Raw genomic sequence first — 20750 nt, forward strand, 5'->3', positions numbered from 1 at the left:
GCTCCCATTCCGAATGAATTACTCTACCGATTATTCCAACTGTCACTAATTGTACACCGCAGGGAGCCCGTTGGGGCAGACGGACGGCTCTGACAGTGGTAAACAGGACTGAGATATAGCAGGGAAGCGTTGCCAGGAGCACACAGTCTCCTGTACGCTGATTTACTGGGGAGAGACTTGGTGTGGAATGGTGGCGGCGGCAGAGAAGGCGGTCGGACTCCTCGCGCCGAGGTCCAGAAAGAGCGAAAGGGAGAGAACGAGGGGTGCATAAAATTACAAGGACAGAAAAAGAACAACAATACGAGGGAGAAGGGGGGGAGAGAGAGAGAGAGAGAGAGAGAGAGAGAGAGGAGGGTGGGAGGGAGGGCTAGAAAAAACATGCTTTGTTTATAATGCAGTGTGTCCGGACCTATGAAGATATAGGCTATGCAGGCTTTGAAGATTTATGAGCAGGGCTTTTAAATGATTTACCTTGGCCAAGGTCAGGTATATTTTGGACTAACAGGGCTTTCAGCAAGTTTACTATGTGGGCAGCCACTGGTAGAGGTTGTCAGAACTAACTGAATCATTATCCTTGAGCAGTTAAACATATGATATGGGCCACCAGCAGCACCAATTTGCGACAAGCATACTGGGAGGACTGAGGTGCACTACCTCCAGATAAGAGGAAATCGGAATACCTTCTCCTCCTCCTCCTCCTTCCTCCCACGTCCGCAGTTTAGGAATCCCTTCTTGGAAATCCATCCCTTGCTGTGGAGTTTTGACAGCTCTCCAGCAGGAGCTGGCAAGGAGCGGTAACGTCATTCCTGGGAGGGCGGTCCGCCGCCCTGAGGTGTTTTCCTGCTTTATAAAGGATGGTGCCACCCCTCTCTGACCAGCTCCGCGTCACAACCCGGGACTCTCTGGAAGGCTTCGTTAGACTATAACATGAACCGCAGACAGACAAAATCATCCAGCCATCATTCATATGCACACCAGAGTTAGCTATTTCATCTTGCTGAGAGAGTATTCGCTCTGCACTGTTGAGTTTCCAGTACCGCACCTTGGCGCACGCTGTCATATGGATGCACGTCTTTGAATTCATATTTTTTTGATGCTACTCTCGTGTTGTATTCATCAAGAATAATTATGCGTTTGTTTGTTTTTAACTAATTCACTGTCACCACATACAGTTTTGCTGTCGCAGAATTTGAGAATAGGCTTTTATTCCCGAGCCTAGCCACCGTTACATTCGCGAGACACCCGTCGCTGGTTGAATGCAGGATTCCAGCTTTTTGAGAGTCAACTCCAAGTTCAACTTCGGACCACCGGAAAAAGATCGAGGATTTGAGTATCTCACCTGTCTCGCCGCCGAAATGAAGTCTGCAGAAGAAGGTAACTGGCTCAGATATTTCGGTAGACTGGTCTTTCAATTTTAAATAAGATGCTATGCTTCTAGACATATAGGCCTAGCATATCAACATGTTGCATATTTTAAAGTTGCTCATAAGTTTGAACATTATTTTTCGTTAGGCTACTTCATAAGTTCTCTGTTGGTGTCTCCAAGTGCGTGAACCCCCGCCATGCGCACCTTAGTCGGGTATCGCCCCAGTTGATGCTTCTCGGTAGCGCGGAAACCGGTTAGCGGTTTCCGTGGTTGAGGGATAAAGTGCAGACAGTCATCAATATACATTTGTCTGTATTTTGGATGAAGACAAACGTGTCATGCATCACTTTTGCATTGTGCAAAACTTTTCTGAATGCCAGCTCTGACTTCCAACTTGTACAATAGACAATGCCAACTTTGACAAATATTGAAACTTGTTAAATAAATACTTGTATATGTTTGTAGTAAATACATTTTTGGGTGTGTAGAGTTAGAGTTTTTCCCCACCTTTTAAAATACAATTGCCAACCAATACGCAACTGTATGTTAAGCCGTAAGGCGAACAGAATATGGGGACACTAAATCCATCCATTATCTGACAGCACAATGTTCTCTCTTACAGTTAACTTCTAAGCCTTTGTGTTTGCGTTTAAAATTTTGTGTTTGAGGTTTGGCGATGCTGAACCACTACTGTGTTATTATTTATTTCAGTGCCTTACAGTACATCTAACCATCATAATTGGTAGCAGACTTGTGTGTAGGCAGTGTGTATGCGTGTGTGTGTGTGTGTGTGTGTTTGATGAGGTATGAGGGATAGCTTGCTTGGCTTCGGGGGTTTGCTTAATCACACTGTCTCACCAGTCTGCTGACGGCTGCATTATTACACACACACACACACACACACACACACACACACACACACACACACACACACACACACACACACACACACACACACACACACACACACACACACACACACACACACATCCCCCTTTCCTTCTCTTTCTCTCTTTTTCCCTCTTTTTCTCACTTTTTCTCTCTTTCTCTCTCTTTCTCTCTCTCTCTCTCTCTTTCTGTCATTCTCTCATTCTCTCCATTTGTATCTTTCATTCGGTCTCTTTTTCTCTTATTCTCTCATCTCTCTATTCTCTCTCATTCTCTATCTTACCATCTCTCTCCCTCTATTTCTATCCCCCACTTTTAGCTCTCTCTCCATCTCCATCATCAAGTTGTAAAAAAATGTCATCGGTATTGTTTTTCTTGCCTTCAAAGAACCCTCAGATTTGCGACACTCCTATGCCAATTAGTTAACAGTTGGTGCACTAAGCAGAGACAAACTGGAAATGCCAGGGGCAAGAAAAACAAAGGATTAACAACTGTTAGGCTTGAATATGGTCTACAGAGGAGTGTGTGTGTGCGTTGGGGCGGAGAGGTGGTGCGGTGAGGTGCTACATGAGGCAGTATTTCAGGACAGGTGAGGGGGAAAAAAAGGAGAGAAAATAGGGAGGGCAGAGCAGGAGTGAAGAAGAGGTCAGAGGATGGAAGAAAAGGAGGAAGAGAAAGACAGGACGAGGTGGTTTGAGGAGGGGAGTTTATCTTAAAACAGACCTGGAGAACAGCAGAGGGCAGGGAGGGGCGAGTGGTGTGTGTGTGTATGTATATGTGTGTGTGTATGTATGTGTGTGTGTACGTATGTGTGTGTATGTGAGAGTGCACTCAGGCCTGTGAGAACCGCTACCTGCCCTGACATAATTTGTCTCAAATCTTAACTTACTGTATTGTAATAACTTATATACCGTCAAAATAATTGTAAAATACGCAATGTTATGAAGATCTAAGATCTTATGATGCTGTATAAGGATCTCATGAAAATGATCAATTGTCAGCTACAGAGGTTAATCAGTGTAATTTGTTCATTCTTCTGTGTATTATACTGAAGAACAGAGTTAACAGAAGGGAGTTTGTTAATTCACTAAACAGGACAGTGTAAATGTAGTGCAGCTGATTACGCTAAAAGCCTGCTATTAGTCTGCCACCATGGCGATGCTGGCCCCATTCACCATCAGAACAACAACCGCTACATATATAGAAATGAGAACATGAATCCGAAACTGTTTCTGGAAATAGACAGGAACTAATTTTAGGTTATCTGCCCACGCGAGATGGGTTGCATGACAGGTTTTTGTTGTTTCATATGATGTTGTAGTAAGGTAAAATAGAAAGGGAATACCCTGCCGCCATCGGCAGCTACCGCTTTTGCTTCACGTAGTTTACAGTGAAATATGGATTGGGGGACACACTGCAAGTGTCATTGTGGTGGCTGAGAGTTTGTGTGTGTTCCTGAAGTCATGTTAATGGGCTTTTCTGGGTGTCCTTCTGTGTGTTTCTTTCCGTCTGTTTCTGTGTGTGTGTTCAAGTGTGTGTTTGTGTGCTTCTGTTTGTTTGTGTGTGTGTGTGTGCGTGTGTGTGATGCCTCAGCATCTGTAAACTCCCTGACTTAATCACAAGCTGAGAGGGTTGCAAAGTGCTGTGGGTTTCCACAAGGGAGAGCACTAATTCACTCACTGAGTCAAACTATCAATCACACAAAGGATCCACCAGCACTGGACTCAGAGCCTGCTCAAACACACACACACAGACAAACATACACTCACAGAGACTGTACTGCCTGACATTAGTAATGTGTCCTATGCCAATACTAGGTCCTCCCTGAAAAGTAGAGAACCATGGCTCCCAGGCCAGGCAAGGCTAACTGCTGGCTGACTGACTGCTTTCTACACAGTTTTTTTTTACAGTCTGTCCTCTGAGCGACTGCTCTCTGACTGACTGCTCTCTGACTGCCTGCTCTCTGACAGACTGCCCTTCACCCAGAGAGTTGCATATCGTACATACATGAACCCCGTCTCTCTGTCTTGTTGTTTCAGATGCTTACAGCTACACTCCAAACGTCAGCCTGTCCCTGCCTCTGGGCATGGGGAACCCCTGCCTCTCCAGCCAGTACCACACCCTGCAGTCCAGCCCGCTCATCTCCGTGTCCTCCTGCCACCAGGGGGGCTACAGTCTCCACCAGGACCCCACCCCCCAGGGCTACTACCTGGCCCCAAGCCTCCGGTCCACCACGGCGCCCGCCCTGGAGAGCCCCCGCATCGAGATCACCGCCTACGGGCAGTTCCCTGAGGAGGAGGTGGAGGAGAGCGCCGGCCTGGGCCACCTGGTGAAGCGGGGGGTGAACTCCATCGTGACCCTGACCCTGCCCAACGCCGACGGCTACCGCGACCCCAGCTGCCTCAGCCCCGCCTCCAGCGTGTCGTCGCGCAGCTGCAACTCCGAGGCGTCCTCGTACGAGTCGGGCTTCTACAACTACGACAACTCGCCCCAGACCTCGCCCTGGCAGTCGCCCTGCGTCTCCCCCAAGGGCTCCTCCTCCCTGCTCTCCTGCCCTCACCCCGCCGTCTCCCCCCGCCACTCCCCCTCCGCCTCCCCCCAGATCGGGGCGAGCGCCGAGGAGGTGTGGGGGGGCGGGCAGCAGCAGCAGCCGCCTCCTCGTGGCTCCCGGCCCAACTCCCCCGCCAGCAGCGGGCTCGGGGGCGGCGGAGGCGGTGGCGGCAGCAGCAACGGGAAGAGGAAGTACAGCTTCAACGGCGCCCCCTACAGGCAGCCGTCCTACTCGCCCAATCAGGACCGCTCCCCGGTTCCCTCGCCGCGCGGCTCGCCTCGTGTCAGCGTGACGGACGACAGCTGGCTGGCCAACACCAACCAGTACACCAACTCGGCCATCGTGGCCGCCATCAACGCCCTGACCACCGACGGCGTGGGGGAGCTGGGCGAGGGGGTCATCCCTGTCAAGGCCCGCAAGACCACGCTGGAGCACTCCCCCTGCATGGGCCTCAAGGTGGAGCCAGGCGCGGACGAGATGGGCCCTGTGAGCGAGCTCTGCCAGGAGGACTACTCCTCTCGCCTGCCCTTCAAGAAGGAGAGCTACTGTGGAGGGTTCCTGGAGGTTCCTCAGCAGCCGTACTCCTGGTCCAAGCCGAAGCCTTACCTCAGGTGTGTGTGTGTGTGTAGGAAGCTCTAACAACGCTCCGGTTCTATTGCAAATAGCCACCGACAGAATCTGTCAAGGCACTTTGATTTAGCCATTTATTGCAATGGAAATAGGTTTGTCTTTAGCGGTGTGGTTATATATAAATGGGGGAACTTCCTGCTTCGGAGCATAGCTAGCATAGCACAAGTACGCATAATAACAAGGCAAGGACCATAGCATAGAAGATACTCTGGTGGACAGAAATCATTTCAAACGTAAAGTTTTGCAAACAATTGCACGATATGGAGGTACCCAGCAACGCATGATGTGTGAATGATGTGTGAGCATGTGTGTCTGGGTCTGTGAATGCAGGCAGTATTCAAATCCTCTGAAGGGGAAGGCCTGGTACTTCAATTAGCACACCTGCAGTTGATAACGTGGGGGACATCAGCTGTTGACGAGTGCCTTGCTGGAACTGCGTAGCTCCGCCCATTAAACCATTCGTGAAGATGACCAGACATAGAGGGTTCCTCATCACTATGGGTTTCAGACTGGTTTGTTCAAATTTATGGACACACATAACCTCTAGGCAAACACTCTTGGCCCACTAAGGCCCAGTTTCCCAGACATGAATCAAGCCTAGTCCTCGGCTTAAAACCTTTTTCAATGGAGATCTTCATTGCATTGTTGTCAAACTTTATGACTATTGGTTTAATCCATGACTGGGAAACTGGGCCTAGGGCAACTAAACCTAGTTCTAAATCAAACGTGTTTATTTACTTGTAGCGCAACTTTGTTTTGTCATCTTCAAAGGCCATGGTGAAAACACCAGCCATCGTCTCTCTCTCTCCATCCGCCTCCAAAACGGCTTCACTTTGAAGATCAAAACGTTTCATAAATCACATGGGTACTGTAGGAAGCAGGGCAGCCCTTGTGCCCCAGTTGTCATGGGAACCCCCACACAAACAGCCACAGGCATATACACTCCAGCTGTATTATTGTGTTTTTTTGGGGGGGGGTTTTATCGAGCCGACCTTCCCCGAGTCGCGGCGACCCTCTCTGTGTTTCCCTTCCTCCTCGGATAGTGCAACGTCCTGTCGGAGATCAAGTGTTTGATTTAGATCATTCAAGACAGGAAGACATGGCGGCCAAGCTAGCCATGTTAGCACAGGAGACATTCAGTAATGACCAACCAGCCAGTCTGCCAGCCTGCCAGCCAGCAAGCCATTCAGTCAGCCACCCAGCCACCCAGTCAGCCAGTCAGCCAGTCAGCCAGTCAGCCAGTCAGCCAGACAGCCAGCAAGCCAGTCCGCCAGCCAGCCAGCCAGCCAGCCAGCCACTCTGCTGGGGCTCTCAGCTCTTATCGCTCTCTGCACTGTTGATGTGATGATGTCATGGTCTGACCGGGCAGATAAAGGCAGACAAGGGAAACCAGTTCACTGGGGGTCGTTCACCAGCTGGACCTGGGTGTCGGGGAGGAGGGGGTCCGCAGGACACCCCTAGAGGGTCTCGCTGATACCCCCACAGATCAGGGCTGTTCCACCCTCTGTGTTAGCCCCCCCCCCCCCCAGGTCAGGTCTGTTTTGTTCTCAGTGCTAGCCCACCCCCCTTCCCCCCCAGATCAGGGGCACATACAGCAGTATGCGTCAGGAGCTCTGGAATTCCGTCTCTCCCCACTCTTGTTTGGGTTGGATATCTACAGACTCCTCACACAGGAAGCTGTCTGCGATGAGAAGCCAGCTGGAGCCCAGCGAGAGAGATACCACTCTCCCTCTCAGACAGGGTGTGTTTCCCCTGGACAGGAGAAAGAGACACTGTACTGCAATATCAGCCTTAGTTGGTCTCTCCTGGTTAGAATATACCACTGTTCAGTTAGGGTTTGTCTCTCTTGGTTAACAGAAAGAGATACTATCTATGTGACATCTGAGCTGAGTCATTTGAAACTTGAAAGTATTTGATGTTTAAGTATTTGATTTGCACCAGAGTTGGTATTGAGCTCTGAATAATTGGCTTCATGGTAAAATAATCTTCTTTTCTTCTCTCTCTTGCTCTCTCTCTCTCTCTCTCTCTCTCTCTCTCTCTCTCTCTCTCTCTCTCTCTCTCTCTCACCCCTTCTCTCTCCTGTCTTTGTCAGACTGTCACCACCTGTCACACCCTGATAGAAAACACACTCACTTTAACAAGACACTCACGCACACACAGCCACAGCACGCTAACCAGGACACATGCGTCTCTCATTAACTCTTCATGAAAAAAGAGCCACCAATAATTCCCTGGGCTTTAGGGAGTGCAGTCGTCAGGGATGGACTTCAGTTGATTCGATTAGAGACAGTGATGGAATGGAAAAGAGTCAGGACAGTTAACCACGGAGCAGGACACATCCTTACATCAGCCAAGGGAATCCTTTGATTCGACTCTCATTGAGCGACAGAAGCATGAAATCAGTCTCAGGGGAGTAGCCCCTGCTGACCCAGTGTGCTAAGTTGAACCAGATCAAGTGCTCCTCAAGTCGTCAGGGAAAAAGGCAACGGCATGAATAAAGATCTGTTTCCCTCTGGGTCTGATCCATGCGATTCATTACTTGTAGTGAATTAAAAACCAAAACAACGTTTTATGTGGCTAGTTAGACTCCGCGAAAAGCCTCAAAAGAAAGGAAATTTGACCACCACAACCCCTAGGCCAAAAGCCTAATATGACAGGATCGAAATGAAAAACATCTCAATCAAGTGCGTGTTTTAAATATGGCATATTGTCCCCAATGAGTGGAATGGACCAAACAACTGAGCTGGTCTCTCTCTCTCTCTCTCTCTCTCTCTCTCTCTCTCTCTGTGTTGCAGTCCCTCTCTGCCAGCGCTGGACTGGCAGCTGCCCTCGTGCTCAGGGCCCTACAGCCTGCAGATCGAGGTGCAGCCCAAATCCCACCACCGCGCCCACTACGAGACCGAGGGCAGCCGCGGGGCCGTCAAAGCACTGTCCGGGGGGCATCCCGTCATACAGGTAGGTCACCATGCTGGCTCTGTATGTGTGGGTGTGTTTTTCTCCCCGATGTTGTCACGTCTTGGTTTACTTAAGGTGGAGGCTGTGTGCACGGCTGGTCTCTGTGTGTGAGTGTGTGTGTGTGTGTGTGCACTTATTCATGCACATGTTTATCTTCACACGTGTTTTTGTTGTAGACAGGTGCAATCGAAAGTGAGTTCATTGGGAAACGTAATCCTGTTTTGGAAGTGTGTGTTTTACTAAGGGCTAGTCAAACATGTCCCCTCCCTTATAGGATAACCTCAGCCCCAGCCCCAGCCCCAACCCCCCCCTCTCATGTAGCCCAGCTAGGTGTTGCAGGTTTGCTCTCTAAATACAAGTAATTGTCCTCCTGCGTTAGGCAGCGGTGCCCTCCAACACTGATGAATAGTGTAGACATTACACACACACACACACACACACACATGCACACACGCACACACAGGCGCACACACAGCCTCTGATGGTGAAGTAGTAGTCATTGAGAGATCATGAGAACATCTCTTCTCACCCACTCACATTCCTCCTATGCACACTCGGAACTTTATTGGGTGGGAATGGAGACCTCGGATTAACACCCAGTATCTGGGGGGAGGGAGGGGGTGGCTGGATGGGTGGAGGGGGGGGGGATCAGTTCCTGGTCAGACAAAGATCAGAGGAGATCTGGACATCCCAGAGAAATACGGATCAGCCAAAGTTGAACATGTCACCCTTCTGCTTAGATGCAAACTGCATTTCCTTGGCTTTGTACCTGTACTCTGCACAATGGCAATAAAGTTGAATCAAGTCTAATCTTTATTCTCAAAGAAAGGAGGAGGACGGGCCTGTCTGTGTTTATCTGTCTCTTCTCTCTCTCTCTCTCTCTCTCTCTCTCTCTCTCTCTCTCTCTCTCTCTCTCTCTCTCTCTCTCTCTCTCTCTCTCTCTCTCTCTCTCTCTCTCTCTCTCTCTCTCTGTAGAGAGATATAGGGATAGGGAGGCCCTGGTGGCCCTGTGGTAATGAGTGATATGAGTGATTCGAGGACACTAACGGGATGGTGGAGGATGATGGAGGGATGAGTGGACGAGTGCAGTCATGAGGAATGACTCAATAACGAGCTGATGGGGTGAGGTGAAAGGGTGCAGGAAGAAGGTGCCAGGTGTGTGTGTGTGTGTGTGTCGGCTGGCTCCAGAGGGCCTCTGCTTCCTGCTGATTACAAGGCTGGAGGCCCTGGGACTGGGAGGATGAGGCGTGTGTGTGTGTGTGTGTGTGGGGAGGTCTAACCAGACCAACTCAGGGGACCTCTGCTTCAGTGAGCATGTCTCTCCTGGTGTGTCCACTAGCACCCACGCACATACACATACACACACACACACCGAACGCACGCAGACACACACAGTGCCTCCAGCTCATGGTTGGACACACACACCTGTGAGTGATTGTGACACATCTAGGGGGTGAAAAACAGCGAGACGCAGCTGACAGCGCGGAGTTAACACCACCCCAAGGAGCGCCGGGCAAATTGTTTTCTCCCGAAATGACGCCACCTTCCATCCGTTTTCTCCTCTTGTGCGCTCCGCTGCTCGTTTGCCAGAGCAGAAGTCCTGTGGCCCTCTCCCATAATGAGACTGGGTGTTTTGACAACCCGCCCACCCGCCCCCCCCACCCCCCCACCCACCCACCCCCCTCGTCTCTGCCAAACTCACAGACCCCGCTTTGTTTAGGAAAGCTCTCTCTGTAGCGCTGACATCATCCAGAGGCTGACCTCTCCTCTTCCTCCCGTTTTCTCCTCTTCCTCCTCCTCCTCTTCCTCCTCCTCTTCCTCCCTCCTCCTCCTCCTCTTGTCTTTGTTCTCCTGCTCCCGCTCCTCCTCTTGATCCTCCTCTTCCCTGCCCTCCCCCGCTTCCACTCTCACTGTGGCAGGACAGTATGTCAAGCTCTGCAGTCTGAAGCCCCCAGATTAGGGGGTACACACCGCAGTGCACTGCGTCCCGGCGGTCCCCCCCCCCCCCCCCCCCCCCACAACCTCTCTGCGGTCCAAACTTCCATCACGACGTGGCTCACTTCTCGATCCCCTCCTCAATCTCCATCTCTCCCCCCCCCCCGCCCCCCCTCGTCAACCTCCCCCTCCCCACTCCTCCTCCGCTTCTTTCCTTCCTCCTCGTCCGTCTGCTAATCTCCTCTCCTCCTCCCGCCCACCACCCCGTTCTTCTGATGATTCCAGATTGTGACCGGCCATGCCCCCCCCCCCCCCCCCCCCTGCACCCCTCAACTTCTCTCCCCCTCACACAGACCCCATCTCCTAGCAGGAGAGAGGAAGGCGGGGGGGGGGGGGGGGGCTGCTTCCCCACAGGCATCCCCTGGCCAAGCTCAGAGACCCGGCAGCCTGAAGGTCCACCTTCCTGCGGGCCTCCACCACCATCCTGATGGATGGCTGTTTTCCACGGAACCTGATACGGGTTCTATCAAGCGCCAAAGTGGAATTACATGGAATTATATTTTCATTGAGGGTAGTTACCAAGGGTAGCCCCCTACTCTTCAAACTCTCACTCACTCTCTCTCTCTCTCTGTCTCTCTCTCTCTCTCTCTCTCTCTCTCTCTCTCTCTCTCACAAACACACACACTCAGATTTGAGCTGTGGATGGTGGTGGACTAGAGATAAAAACTTGGCCTTTAGTACTTTCAGTAGCGCTTTATTTTTTGTTGTTTGTTTTTCTAGAAAAATTCAACAATGGGAATAGCTCCACAGAAGCAGGCTCGGAACTGCATTAAACACACCTCATGCTTCTAATACTTTCCACTCTTTAATTCTACTATTTCAGTTTTTTGTATAAAAATATAAGCACCAGGTCTGCCCTTCTATCTCTCTCTCTCTCTCTCTCTCTCTCTCTCTCTCTCTCTCTCTCTCTCTCTCTCTGTCTCTCTCTCTCTCTCTCTCTCTCTCTCTCTCTCTCTCTTTCTCTCTGTATTTTGGCATGAACCCTTGTTTTGGGAAATAACCCCAGACACTTCAAACGGAGCAGTAGGTGTGAATGAGCAGGATGTGGCGGTGACCTGCATTTTATTGTTTGCGTGTCTCGATAACCGTCTCTGCGTGCAGAAACTTCCAGAACCTCGGCGTGGCTTCCGGGGGTTCACGCCGCACACGTGTGGTCTCTCCTTGGCCTCCTCATGCTGGACTGTTCTCCATCTCCAGTCCACTGTCTCTGGTGCTCATGTGCATCTGCTTAAGAGTTTATATCTGCGTGTGTGTGTGCGCTGTGGAAGTTAGTCAAAGCCCCCCCCCCCCCTTCCCCTCATGTGACTCTCTGCCGCTGCACCCCCCCCCCCCCCCCACACACACACACACCCTTTTGTGGTTTTTCTTTTTGAGGGGCTACCCCTTACTCACAGCCATGGTATGGGGCAACCGCTAATGACCAGCTTGTAGAAGCTGGAAGACATGTGGGACTGACCAGAGGACCTCAGGGCTGCATTCTTCTGGTCCGCCCGGCCTGACCAGATCACCTCAGAGTTATGAGCTGAGACAGCGGTGGTCTCTCTGCCGTAAAGAGGCCCCCTCTCCTCACAGCCCTGCCCCAAAGCCTTCGCTCCCCGGTGCTGACTACCAAGGCCGGCCTGCCTCCGTTATGACGAACTCCCGCTCTCTTGTAGGGAAGTTGGGAGGCTATTATGGTCTAGACGTCGAGGACTTGAAGCGTTGCCCTCGATGACATAACTTTGGGTTACATTTCGACACGTTCTGGAAGAAAAGGGCCGCTTTGCCACTTGTAAACGAGCGCCGCTCGACACGTCTTGAGACGTCGAAAGATCACACGTGTTGTTCCCTCGGCCAGGAGACCGAGGGAGAGAGAAGGAAGGAGAGAGAGAGATAGAGAGAGAGCAGGAGAAGGGGAGGAGGTCTGGAGGGAGAGAGAACTTGGATGAGTGTAGATGTAATTGGGTACAGCAAAGACTGGCTGGGTGACTGTCAGCACTTGAGAGATGAAGATCCCCTCTCCTCTCCACACCTATCTCCCCCCCCCTCTCCTCTCCTCTCCCCTCCCCTCCACACCTCCCCTCCCCTCTCTTCCCCAACTCTTCTCCTCTCCACACCTCCCGTCTCCTCTCCTCCCCCTCTCGTCTCCTCTCCACACCTCCCCTCTCCTCACCTCCACACCTCCCGTCTCCTCTCCTCCCCCTCTCGTCTCCTCTCCACACCTCCCCTCCCCTCTCTTCCCCAACTCTTCTCCTCTCCACACCTCCCCTCACCTCCACACCTCCCATCTCCTCTCCTCCCCCTCTCGTCTCCTCTCCACACCTCCACACCTCTCCTCTCCTCCCCCTCTCGTCTCCTCTCCTCCCCTCCCCTCTCCTCCATCTTGCCACGTGGACTGAGAGGCGTGCTGTCACGCTGGAGCTCCTGGCTGTGATGACATCATTGCAAAGAGACGAAGGGCAGTTCAGAGACCCAGAGACCCATCTGTTCGCACTCTCTCTCCCTCCCAGTCCAAACAGAGCTCCTTAACAAATACGACATGTACAAATCCTTCAGAACGCCGCTCCAATGTGTGTCTCCTGTCAGGTTTCTATCGGGAGATGTTGGACGGCCGATGGCGAAGTCGAACGGGCTCTTGGAAGGGGAGCCAGATCTCTTTAGCATAGAGAGACATGAACTTCGCGGAGCAAACCGCAGATGATTGTGATTAGGAGAGCTGAGAGCAGCTGCGGTGTCAGGGGAGGAGTTTGGGCTGCAGATGTATCGATGATGGATCTATAACAGTCCCAGGGTGTCAGAGAGACGAGCGGTGGAAAGGGAGGAACTTGGTCCTCCTCCTCCTTCTCCCGAGTCTCCTGCTGCTCCTGCTTGTTGCTTCTTATCCTTTCCTTTGTCGTCATCCTCCCGCGCCTCCTCTTCCGCCACCGCCTCCTCCTTCACCTCCTCTTCCGCCACCACCTCCTCCTTCACCTCCTCTTCCGCCACCCTCCTCCTCCTCCTCCAGCGCGTGCTCCTTTCGACGTCCTCTTGTCCTCCTCCTCTCAATCGCCTATCACCTCCTCCTCCTTCTGTTCCTCCTCTTACTCCCCCATCACCTCCTCCTTCTCTGCACCACCTCATCACATCCTTCCCAGACCACACAGCTGGAGGCAATTACTAAGCTGCTGTCTCCGCTGACATGCAGTGTGTTTGATTTGGGAGGCCGCCGTGCTGCGAGGCCGGTGCCCCCGGGCAGGGGAGCGCTGAGGGTCCGGGGAGGGGGCGGGCTGGGGTGGGGTGGGACATGGAGTTCTACATGGCACCCCGCGCCCGTCGAGATCAGGTTTCGATTATCTGTAAGATAAATACACCCGTGCTGTGTTCACAGCTTGGACAGGATCATCTCGGTGTGTGTGTGAGTGCGTGTCGAGGGGGGGCTAGAGGGGAGCCCCTCTGACAGCTCGGAGACACGTGAAGCGCGGGTGGTTTAAGCACGGTTCAGACAAACCCGAAGCGGAGGAACGCTCCTCGTCGGGCCACACTCATGGTTTACGACAGAATCTCCACCCGTGCTTCTCTCTTATCGCCCCTGCGGGGAATAGAAGGAAGACGTTAGTTCTGCACTGGTCTTCGGTGGACGTCACAGAAGTGGGGGAGAGAGGAGAGGGGAGGGGCGGGTCGGGGGGGGGGGGGTCAGGGGAGCACATATGGCAAATGAATCTGGGGAGGTCGCCGAGGGGGGACCCCACCGCGTTCCTGTTGCTGTCGGGAGGACCGAGCGTCACCCCGGGGTGGGTCGACCTCATTAATCACTTCCTCCCGTGTGTGAGGTCACTCTGGCTCATTCGGAGGACGCCACAGTCCTCGCCAGCTACCGCAGGCCCTGTGAAGGGATAAAGACCACCCCCCCCCCACCACACGTGCACACACACTTACAGACACACACAAACACACACACACACAGATACACACGCTCAGTCTCTTGCGGTCCACCAGAAGCAGCCACGTGGAAGCTGAGGTAATGGTTGGAGGTCAGGGAGAAATGAAAGCAGGATCAGACAGTCTGCTGAGGGCCGAGGCTTTGGAGCTCAACTGCCTTTTATTAAATCATAAAGCAACGTCATGCAATTTAACACACCGTTTCTCAAATCTGGACCTCATCCTCGGTTTTGTTGCCGTGGTGTGCCGGTACCATTTTGTGTGCGTGTTTGTGCGTATGTGTCGGTTTTAGTGTGTGTGTGAACCTGTGTCTATTTGTCAGTGTGTGTGTGTGCGTGATTGGGGCTGTGTGTGATCATGTGTGGTTTATGGTAAACGAAATGCACGCGTGTGTAAGAATGTGTAACTCCTGCGTGTGGGCGGTTGCGACTTTTGTGAGTAACGGGTAGCATGTGCTACCCGGCTAAGCGTAATTACCTCTGGTGACACTATAAGTAAAACCTAACAAGGGGAGGGAGCCGTGGCGGTGAGCTCACCAGGACGATGAAGTGGCCCCTAGGGGCCCCCAGACTTCAAGAAGCTCCTGACCCCCATCCTGGATGGCTGATGACTAGCATGTGTGCCTGGATAGCTTGGCTGGACAGCTGCTGTGTGGAACCCCAGGAGGGGAAGCTAAGGTCCTGGCTCGCCATAACCCTGCTCCCCTGATATCTGAATCAACTCCCCCAACCAGGATACCTAGTCATCAAGTCCATGGCCGGGGCCGGTTGCGAACGTGGTTCGCTGGTGTGTAGATCACTGAGTCACGCGGATGCTATGGAGCGATGGCGGCACAGGCCAGCTCTGAGCTCTGGGTACGTCATCGAGCACAAGGGAAATATCTGCGAGGTGTGTTTGAAGTGAGCGGGGTTTGAAGTTAACGGTGGCGAGTTCGCTGTCAGCTGTGCTTGATAAGGCCTCGGGGAAGCGTTATGTTTGTACGTTATCCAGCGAGCGTTTTTTGTCAGTTAGTCTTTCCGTTCGAAATGTACCGACTATTGGGCCGTTCATGGAGATGTCCAGCCATGGTAGCATCTGTTGGGGGACTCTCTATTGACCGTGGGGTGCCAGATAGAAGATTTAGTTCCAAATTCGGTCCCGCCGTGTCTACAATTAGCACATTCGAACAACTCAGAGACACAACGCCCCACTTACGTCTTTCCTCTACCTTTCCACCTTCAGTCTCCACCTTCCCTTCATCCCTCCATCCTTCAACCCCTGACCCCCCTTCACCAAGGTCATTATAAACCCATTAATCAGATTGTGTCATAGGTTACTCATGGCCTGGCTTGTGTCGCATGACTCAATCTGTAAAACAAACACCGGGTTCTTTATTGCGTTCGACAGGTCCACTGGTTTGACTTGGACATGGGGCTGAACTCGATCATACATTCATCTGTGTGTGTTAGGATAATTGACCAATTAGTGGGATGTTTCAGATAAGCAAAGAGATCAGAAAAGGTTCGGTTGGAACCGTCTGGTAAAAAATAATTTCTCCTGACACATGTGGTCAAGGATCCAGCTGTGTTCAGACTCGGAGGTCCGTGATAGGTCCTGAACAGCTTAACCTTGGAGGTTCCTATTGGATCCCATCCCACAGTGGTCTGAGGATTATCAGGTTCGGTAGATTTCCTATAGCCCTACCCAGTGTGGATGAGCCCAGGGACTCTTTATACAAAGAAAAGTTTCACATGTAACTTGGGAGGTCCACGTATCAGGTTAGGTTACACCACAAGTGCTTCATGGGCAAAGCGCTGTCCTTACCACCCCTTCTCATTGTATCAACTGACTCTTACCACACCACGGATTGGCTGTCTCTGCTGACGTTCTCCTAAGGTTGAAGGTTCTCCTCTAGTCTACGTTGGGTGGAAATGTCCTACAGACAGAACTCTGCAAAACAAATTAAAGCTTGAATTTTTGAGGTGAATCCTCAAGGTGTATTACACTTCTTCAAACAACTTAGTGACCATGTTTTATTTTCCTGGCTTAAGTTTTGGCTGTATGAGTTTTTATTGGGGTGCAGCGGCAGCTAATGGTGGCTTGCTGGAGGAAGTGGAGGCTGATTGAAGTGGTGGCCGTGATACCGGAGACTCTTTGATCTCAGTGGGACTGTCTCTGGCATCGCTCCAGAGCCTCATCAGCCCTAATGAAAATCATAATGCATGTTCATAACTGCCCTGAAGCTAACACTCTTAGCCTCAGTCAGCTAAGGACCGCTAACACGCTAACTAAGGGTTTAAATGGGAGTTTGCATCTTTCACATCTGAGGAACATGATTATGTCCCTTCAGTTTGATGTTTGGAGAACACTTTACCTCAAGCCCTGTGTAGAAGCCGCAGGAAAATGGATGTTCCTAACATATACAAAGTTAGCTTTTAAAATCTAGATCTTTTCTATTTTATGTTTCACATTTTGAGCTGAAGATGACTGTCCTCACTTCAGAGTTTTGAGGTGGCACAATAATGGAAATAAATATATGTACAAGACTAATTAAGGATAGATTTATACGGGTCATGCCTTTATCTTACTTTAAGCGTCTGCTTAACATTTATGTTTGGTCATAAACATTGGAATTTTGAGATTGTATACCAGAGCTTTATTGGATACATATGTGCCGTTTATAATGATCTCAGATATATTATTCTCCAAATATTGGTGATCACATTAAACAGAAATCCTATAAAAACAATTCAATATGTTTCATTTGAAGCGATACTGGCGGTGTGGGGGACATATGACAGATACTACTTTGTGCCAAAATGCTGCTGGTGATTGTCTCCTATTAATTTTCACTCCTTTTCTGGCATGAGAGTTGTTGTGCATCACTCCTTTACGCAGTCTTCATAGCATTGTCTTGGTTTGTTATTCCGAGGCTGAAGCGATCACTTTCCATGGTGTCACAGCTCTCCTGTGTCTCGGCTTGCTCCGTTTTACGGCAGCAGGCAGGGTTTAAATGAAGAGTGAAGTGATGTACAGCCAGGCCTGACATCAGGGAGTGCATAGTCTCAGGCAGACAGTTAAAAAACACCATTCTTCCTTCAACCCCGTCTGCCCTGAAGGGATGAACATAAACACATGGCTCCCAAACTAAGGAAAACAGAGGGGGTCCGAGGAAAGGGCCTCTCCAACCCAACCGAGGAACAAACACGGAGAACGGGATCTTGTTTGCTGAGCCCTCCCGAGACTAACAGCTATCATTAAGCTCTCTTTTAACTATCAGTACATGATGTGTGTTCCATCTCCGTTTCCCAAATGAGGGCCTGTTTACGAGGGAGGTCTTTAAACGGAGGCTCGTCTCTCACCCGGTTCTCTTTGTTGTCCCGCCAGCTCTATGGGTACCTGGAGAGCGAGCCCCTCACCCTGCAGCTCTTCATCGGCACGGCGGACGACCGCCTCCTCCGGCCGCACGCCTTCTACCAGGTGCACCGCATCACGGGGAAGACGGTGTCCACGGCCAGCCACGAGGTCCTGCAGTCCTGCACCAAGGTCCTGGAGATTCCCCTGCTCCCGGAGAACAACATGAGGGCCATGTGAGTGGGGGTGGGTGGATGGATGGATGGATGGAAGATCGATAGGTGGGTGACTGACTGACTGGATGGATTCACTACTGACAGGATGGGTCCATGGATGTCTGCATAGACGTCAAACTGACCGGCTTGCTTCTTTTTCCCCTGGATATATTCTTTTTCTACCTCCTCTGTCTTTCTTGACTCTGCTAATGTCGTCTCTACTAATGAGGTGTTGGTTGAGAGGCACAGTGCAGGGCCTGAAACAGGAGAGGCCTAAGCTTCACTGTTTTTAAGTCATCAACAGTCTGTCAGAAAAAGCAATGACTGAAGGTTAGTTCACCCACACAGTCCATACAGCAGCCCTGGTCACCCAACTCTCGGACCAGCATCAAAATGACTCATGGTAGGACCAGCCAGGGATCAAACCTGGGTCCTTCACATTTGGGCTCACGTGTCTACCATTAAACCTTGAGGATACCCTTGTGGCCCCAGGAAGACATTTAGTGTAAGGCAGGGCTATCCCCAGAGCGCGGTTACGAACCAACCCCCTCACGGTAGCATAACCCACACTTGAGTGATTCCTGGTGTGGAGCTCTGAGCATTGCTCCAGAGGTTTGGGTTGTGGGGTGGAGGTGGGGGGGGGGGGGGGGTGTATCTTTGCTCACTGTCCAGGCAGCAGCTCCCGTCCTGGGGCTCCGAGCTGGCTGGAGTAGGCCCTTGGCCCTTGGCCCAGACCTCTGTGTTATGGATAAGTCAGCTTAATCTGAACTGGGGTTGCGTAACCTCCCTCACCACCCACTGTTCCAGCAAGGTTTACTCTTCTCGGTCTTTCAGAAGTGAAATATATATTAGCACAGGAATTGATGTAGATTTAATGGGACTCTATTAAGTTAGAGTGAATTTTAATATTTGTTTAAGTATTGTGGGACGTTACCGGTGCTATTTGGTAGGAGTTTGGAGACACCGGAGAGCTTTGACTGAGATCTGACCCTCTCTGGTTGGGCATGGATGACTTAAACATCCAGCCATCCAGGAACTCCACCCTGCCCTCCCTTTTTTATCTGAGATACCCAACACTGTCAGGGAATTCAGCGAGCTGTTCAGTATCGCACCAGCCCAGAGGTTTTTCCGGGGCTCGTGGTCACTGATCTGAGTTCGGAGGATGATACTGCAAGTTTGTTTTCTGCCTTGTCAGGCTTTTCTGGCCTTCCTGCTAGGAGAGGAGGGGTGTTGAGACTGGAGCCTGGAGCCAAGGCCTGGGGGCGGGGCTGGGTCCTTGCACCTCTGGCCTGGTGGTCGGTTGGTGGTTTGAGTCTTGAGTCTGTGGGTGGGTTCGGGTCTTGGGCTGGAGTCCGGACCAGTGCATAGGCCAGGTTTCCTCTGGACCGACTCGAATAAAGGTCAGGTTTTTAGAAGGGCTGCTAACAGACTGACTTACTCTTTCCACTGGGCTGTTAACTCTAGACCCGATAACACTGTGCAGTGCAGAACTTGGCTGTCTTGCCAGGCCTCCTCCCCTCCTTCGCTCCCTTCCTCTTCGCCTTCCTTCCTTATTTCCTTCCCTCCTTCCTTCCCTCCCTCCCTCTCTTCTTTGCTGTCGTCCTCTATCCTCTCACTGGCCCGCAACTACAGGGCTACAGGTCACTGTGTTATTCGCTTCTTTCCCTATCCCGTTTCAGTTGCCCTGGCGACCTTCCTTTCTCTTTGACTGGCTTACTGCACCAGTAGGCCATGAAAAGAGACAGACAGTAATGTCCATTCCAACAGACATTCTGCAATAAAAACCCAGCGTGGCACTCCAATTATCATGTGTTTGGTTAAAAACCATAACTGCGTGACTGCACACTTACCTCATGCGTCGTCGGAAAGGAGAGATTTGTAAGTGCGATGGGCTATTTTTCTTATTTATTCAAATTCGGCCGACCAAAGTGAAGGGGAAAAATAGATTTGTATAAAACCTGACATTTACCATGTTCCAGTTATTCCGCCCCCAAAATCTCCGATGTGAAATAATTAAAATGCCAAACCATATGTATTCCCTCACTCTTTACCAGCCTCGCCACGCTCTTTATTTAATTTCTTGAAAGGCCAGTTTGAAAAGTGATGCCTTTTTCCACCAAGAAGGAAAATCCTTCTCCCGCAGAAAAAGTGAAATAAAATAGTCGGAGAAAACATGAAGCTTTGCGTCTAAATGTGGTATCGTTTAGTGAGATTGAAACTTTAAATGTTTGAAATGTTCAAAGTGTGAGGCTAGGCTGGTGAGACAAAGTAACAAAAACTATGGGCCCTGTCAGCCAGCCAGCCCCTGAGCCAGCCAGTGAATCACCCAGCCAGCCTTGTCAGTTAGTCTGTTAACCAGTCAGTCAGTCAGTCAGTAAGTAATTTAGTAAGCCAAGCATCTCCTGAGTCAGCTAACCAGCCAGTTGACTTGCCACTGAATCAGTCATGCCATCCAATCAAACCAACCAGCCTGTCAGTCAAGGTGAAATCTCTCCTCCTCCTCCTCCTCCCCCTCTCCACTGGCTGACAGCATCGACTGTGCGGGCATCCTGAAGCTGAGGAACTCGGACATCGAGCTGCGTAAGGGCGAGACGGACATCGGGCGCAAGAACACGCGTGTGAGGATGGTGTTCCGCGTGCACATCACCCAGCCCAGCGGCAGGACCGTGTCTCTGCAGGCTTCCTCCAACCCCATCGAGTGCTGTGAGTCATACACACACACACTCACACACCCACCCACACACACACACACACACACATACCCACACACACACACTCACATACCCACACACACTCACATACCCACATGCACACACATGCTCTCTCTCACACACACACATACACACACACACATACCCACATGCACATACATACTCACACGCACACACACACACACTTACATAGACATGCACACACACAC

General features: G+C 51.2%; 1 protein-coding gene across 1 annotated transcript in view; it reads left to right on the top strand.

Moving 5' to 3' along the window:
- The first annotated feature begins 1256 nt into the window (after positions 1 to 1256).
- The window catches only part of LOC136938383 (nuclear factor of activated T-cells, cytoplasmic 1-like), a 39792-nt gene continuing 20298 nt past the window's right edge, over positions 1257 to 20750 (top strand). Inside the window, 5 exon segments of the mRNA XM_067231673.1 lie at positions 1257 to 1374; positions 4294 to 5416; positions 8231 to 8390; positions 17649 to 17851; positions 20361 to 20533. Of these exon segments, the coding sequence (XP_067087774.1) occupies positions 1257 to 1374; positions 4294 to 5416; positions 8231 to 8390; positions 17649 to 17851; positions 20361 to 20533 (1777 nt within the window).

This window comes from Osmerus mordax, assembly GCF_038355195.1.
Source record: "Osmerus mordax isolate fOsmMor3 chromosome 6 unlocalized genomic scaffold, fOsmMor3.pri SUPER_6_unloc_3, whole genome shotgun sequence".
Taxonomy (NCBI): domain Eukaryota; kingdom Metazoa; phylum Chordata; class Actinopteri; order Osmeriformes; family Osmeridae; genus Osmerus; species Osmerus mordax.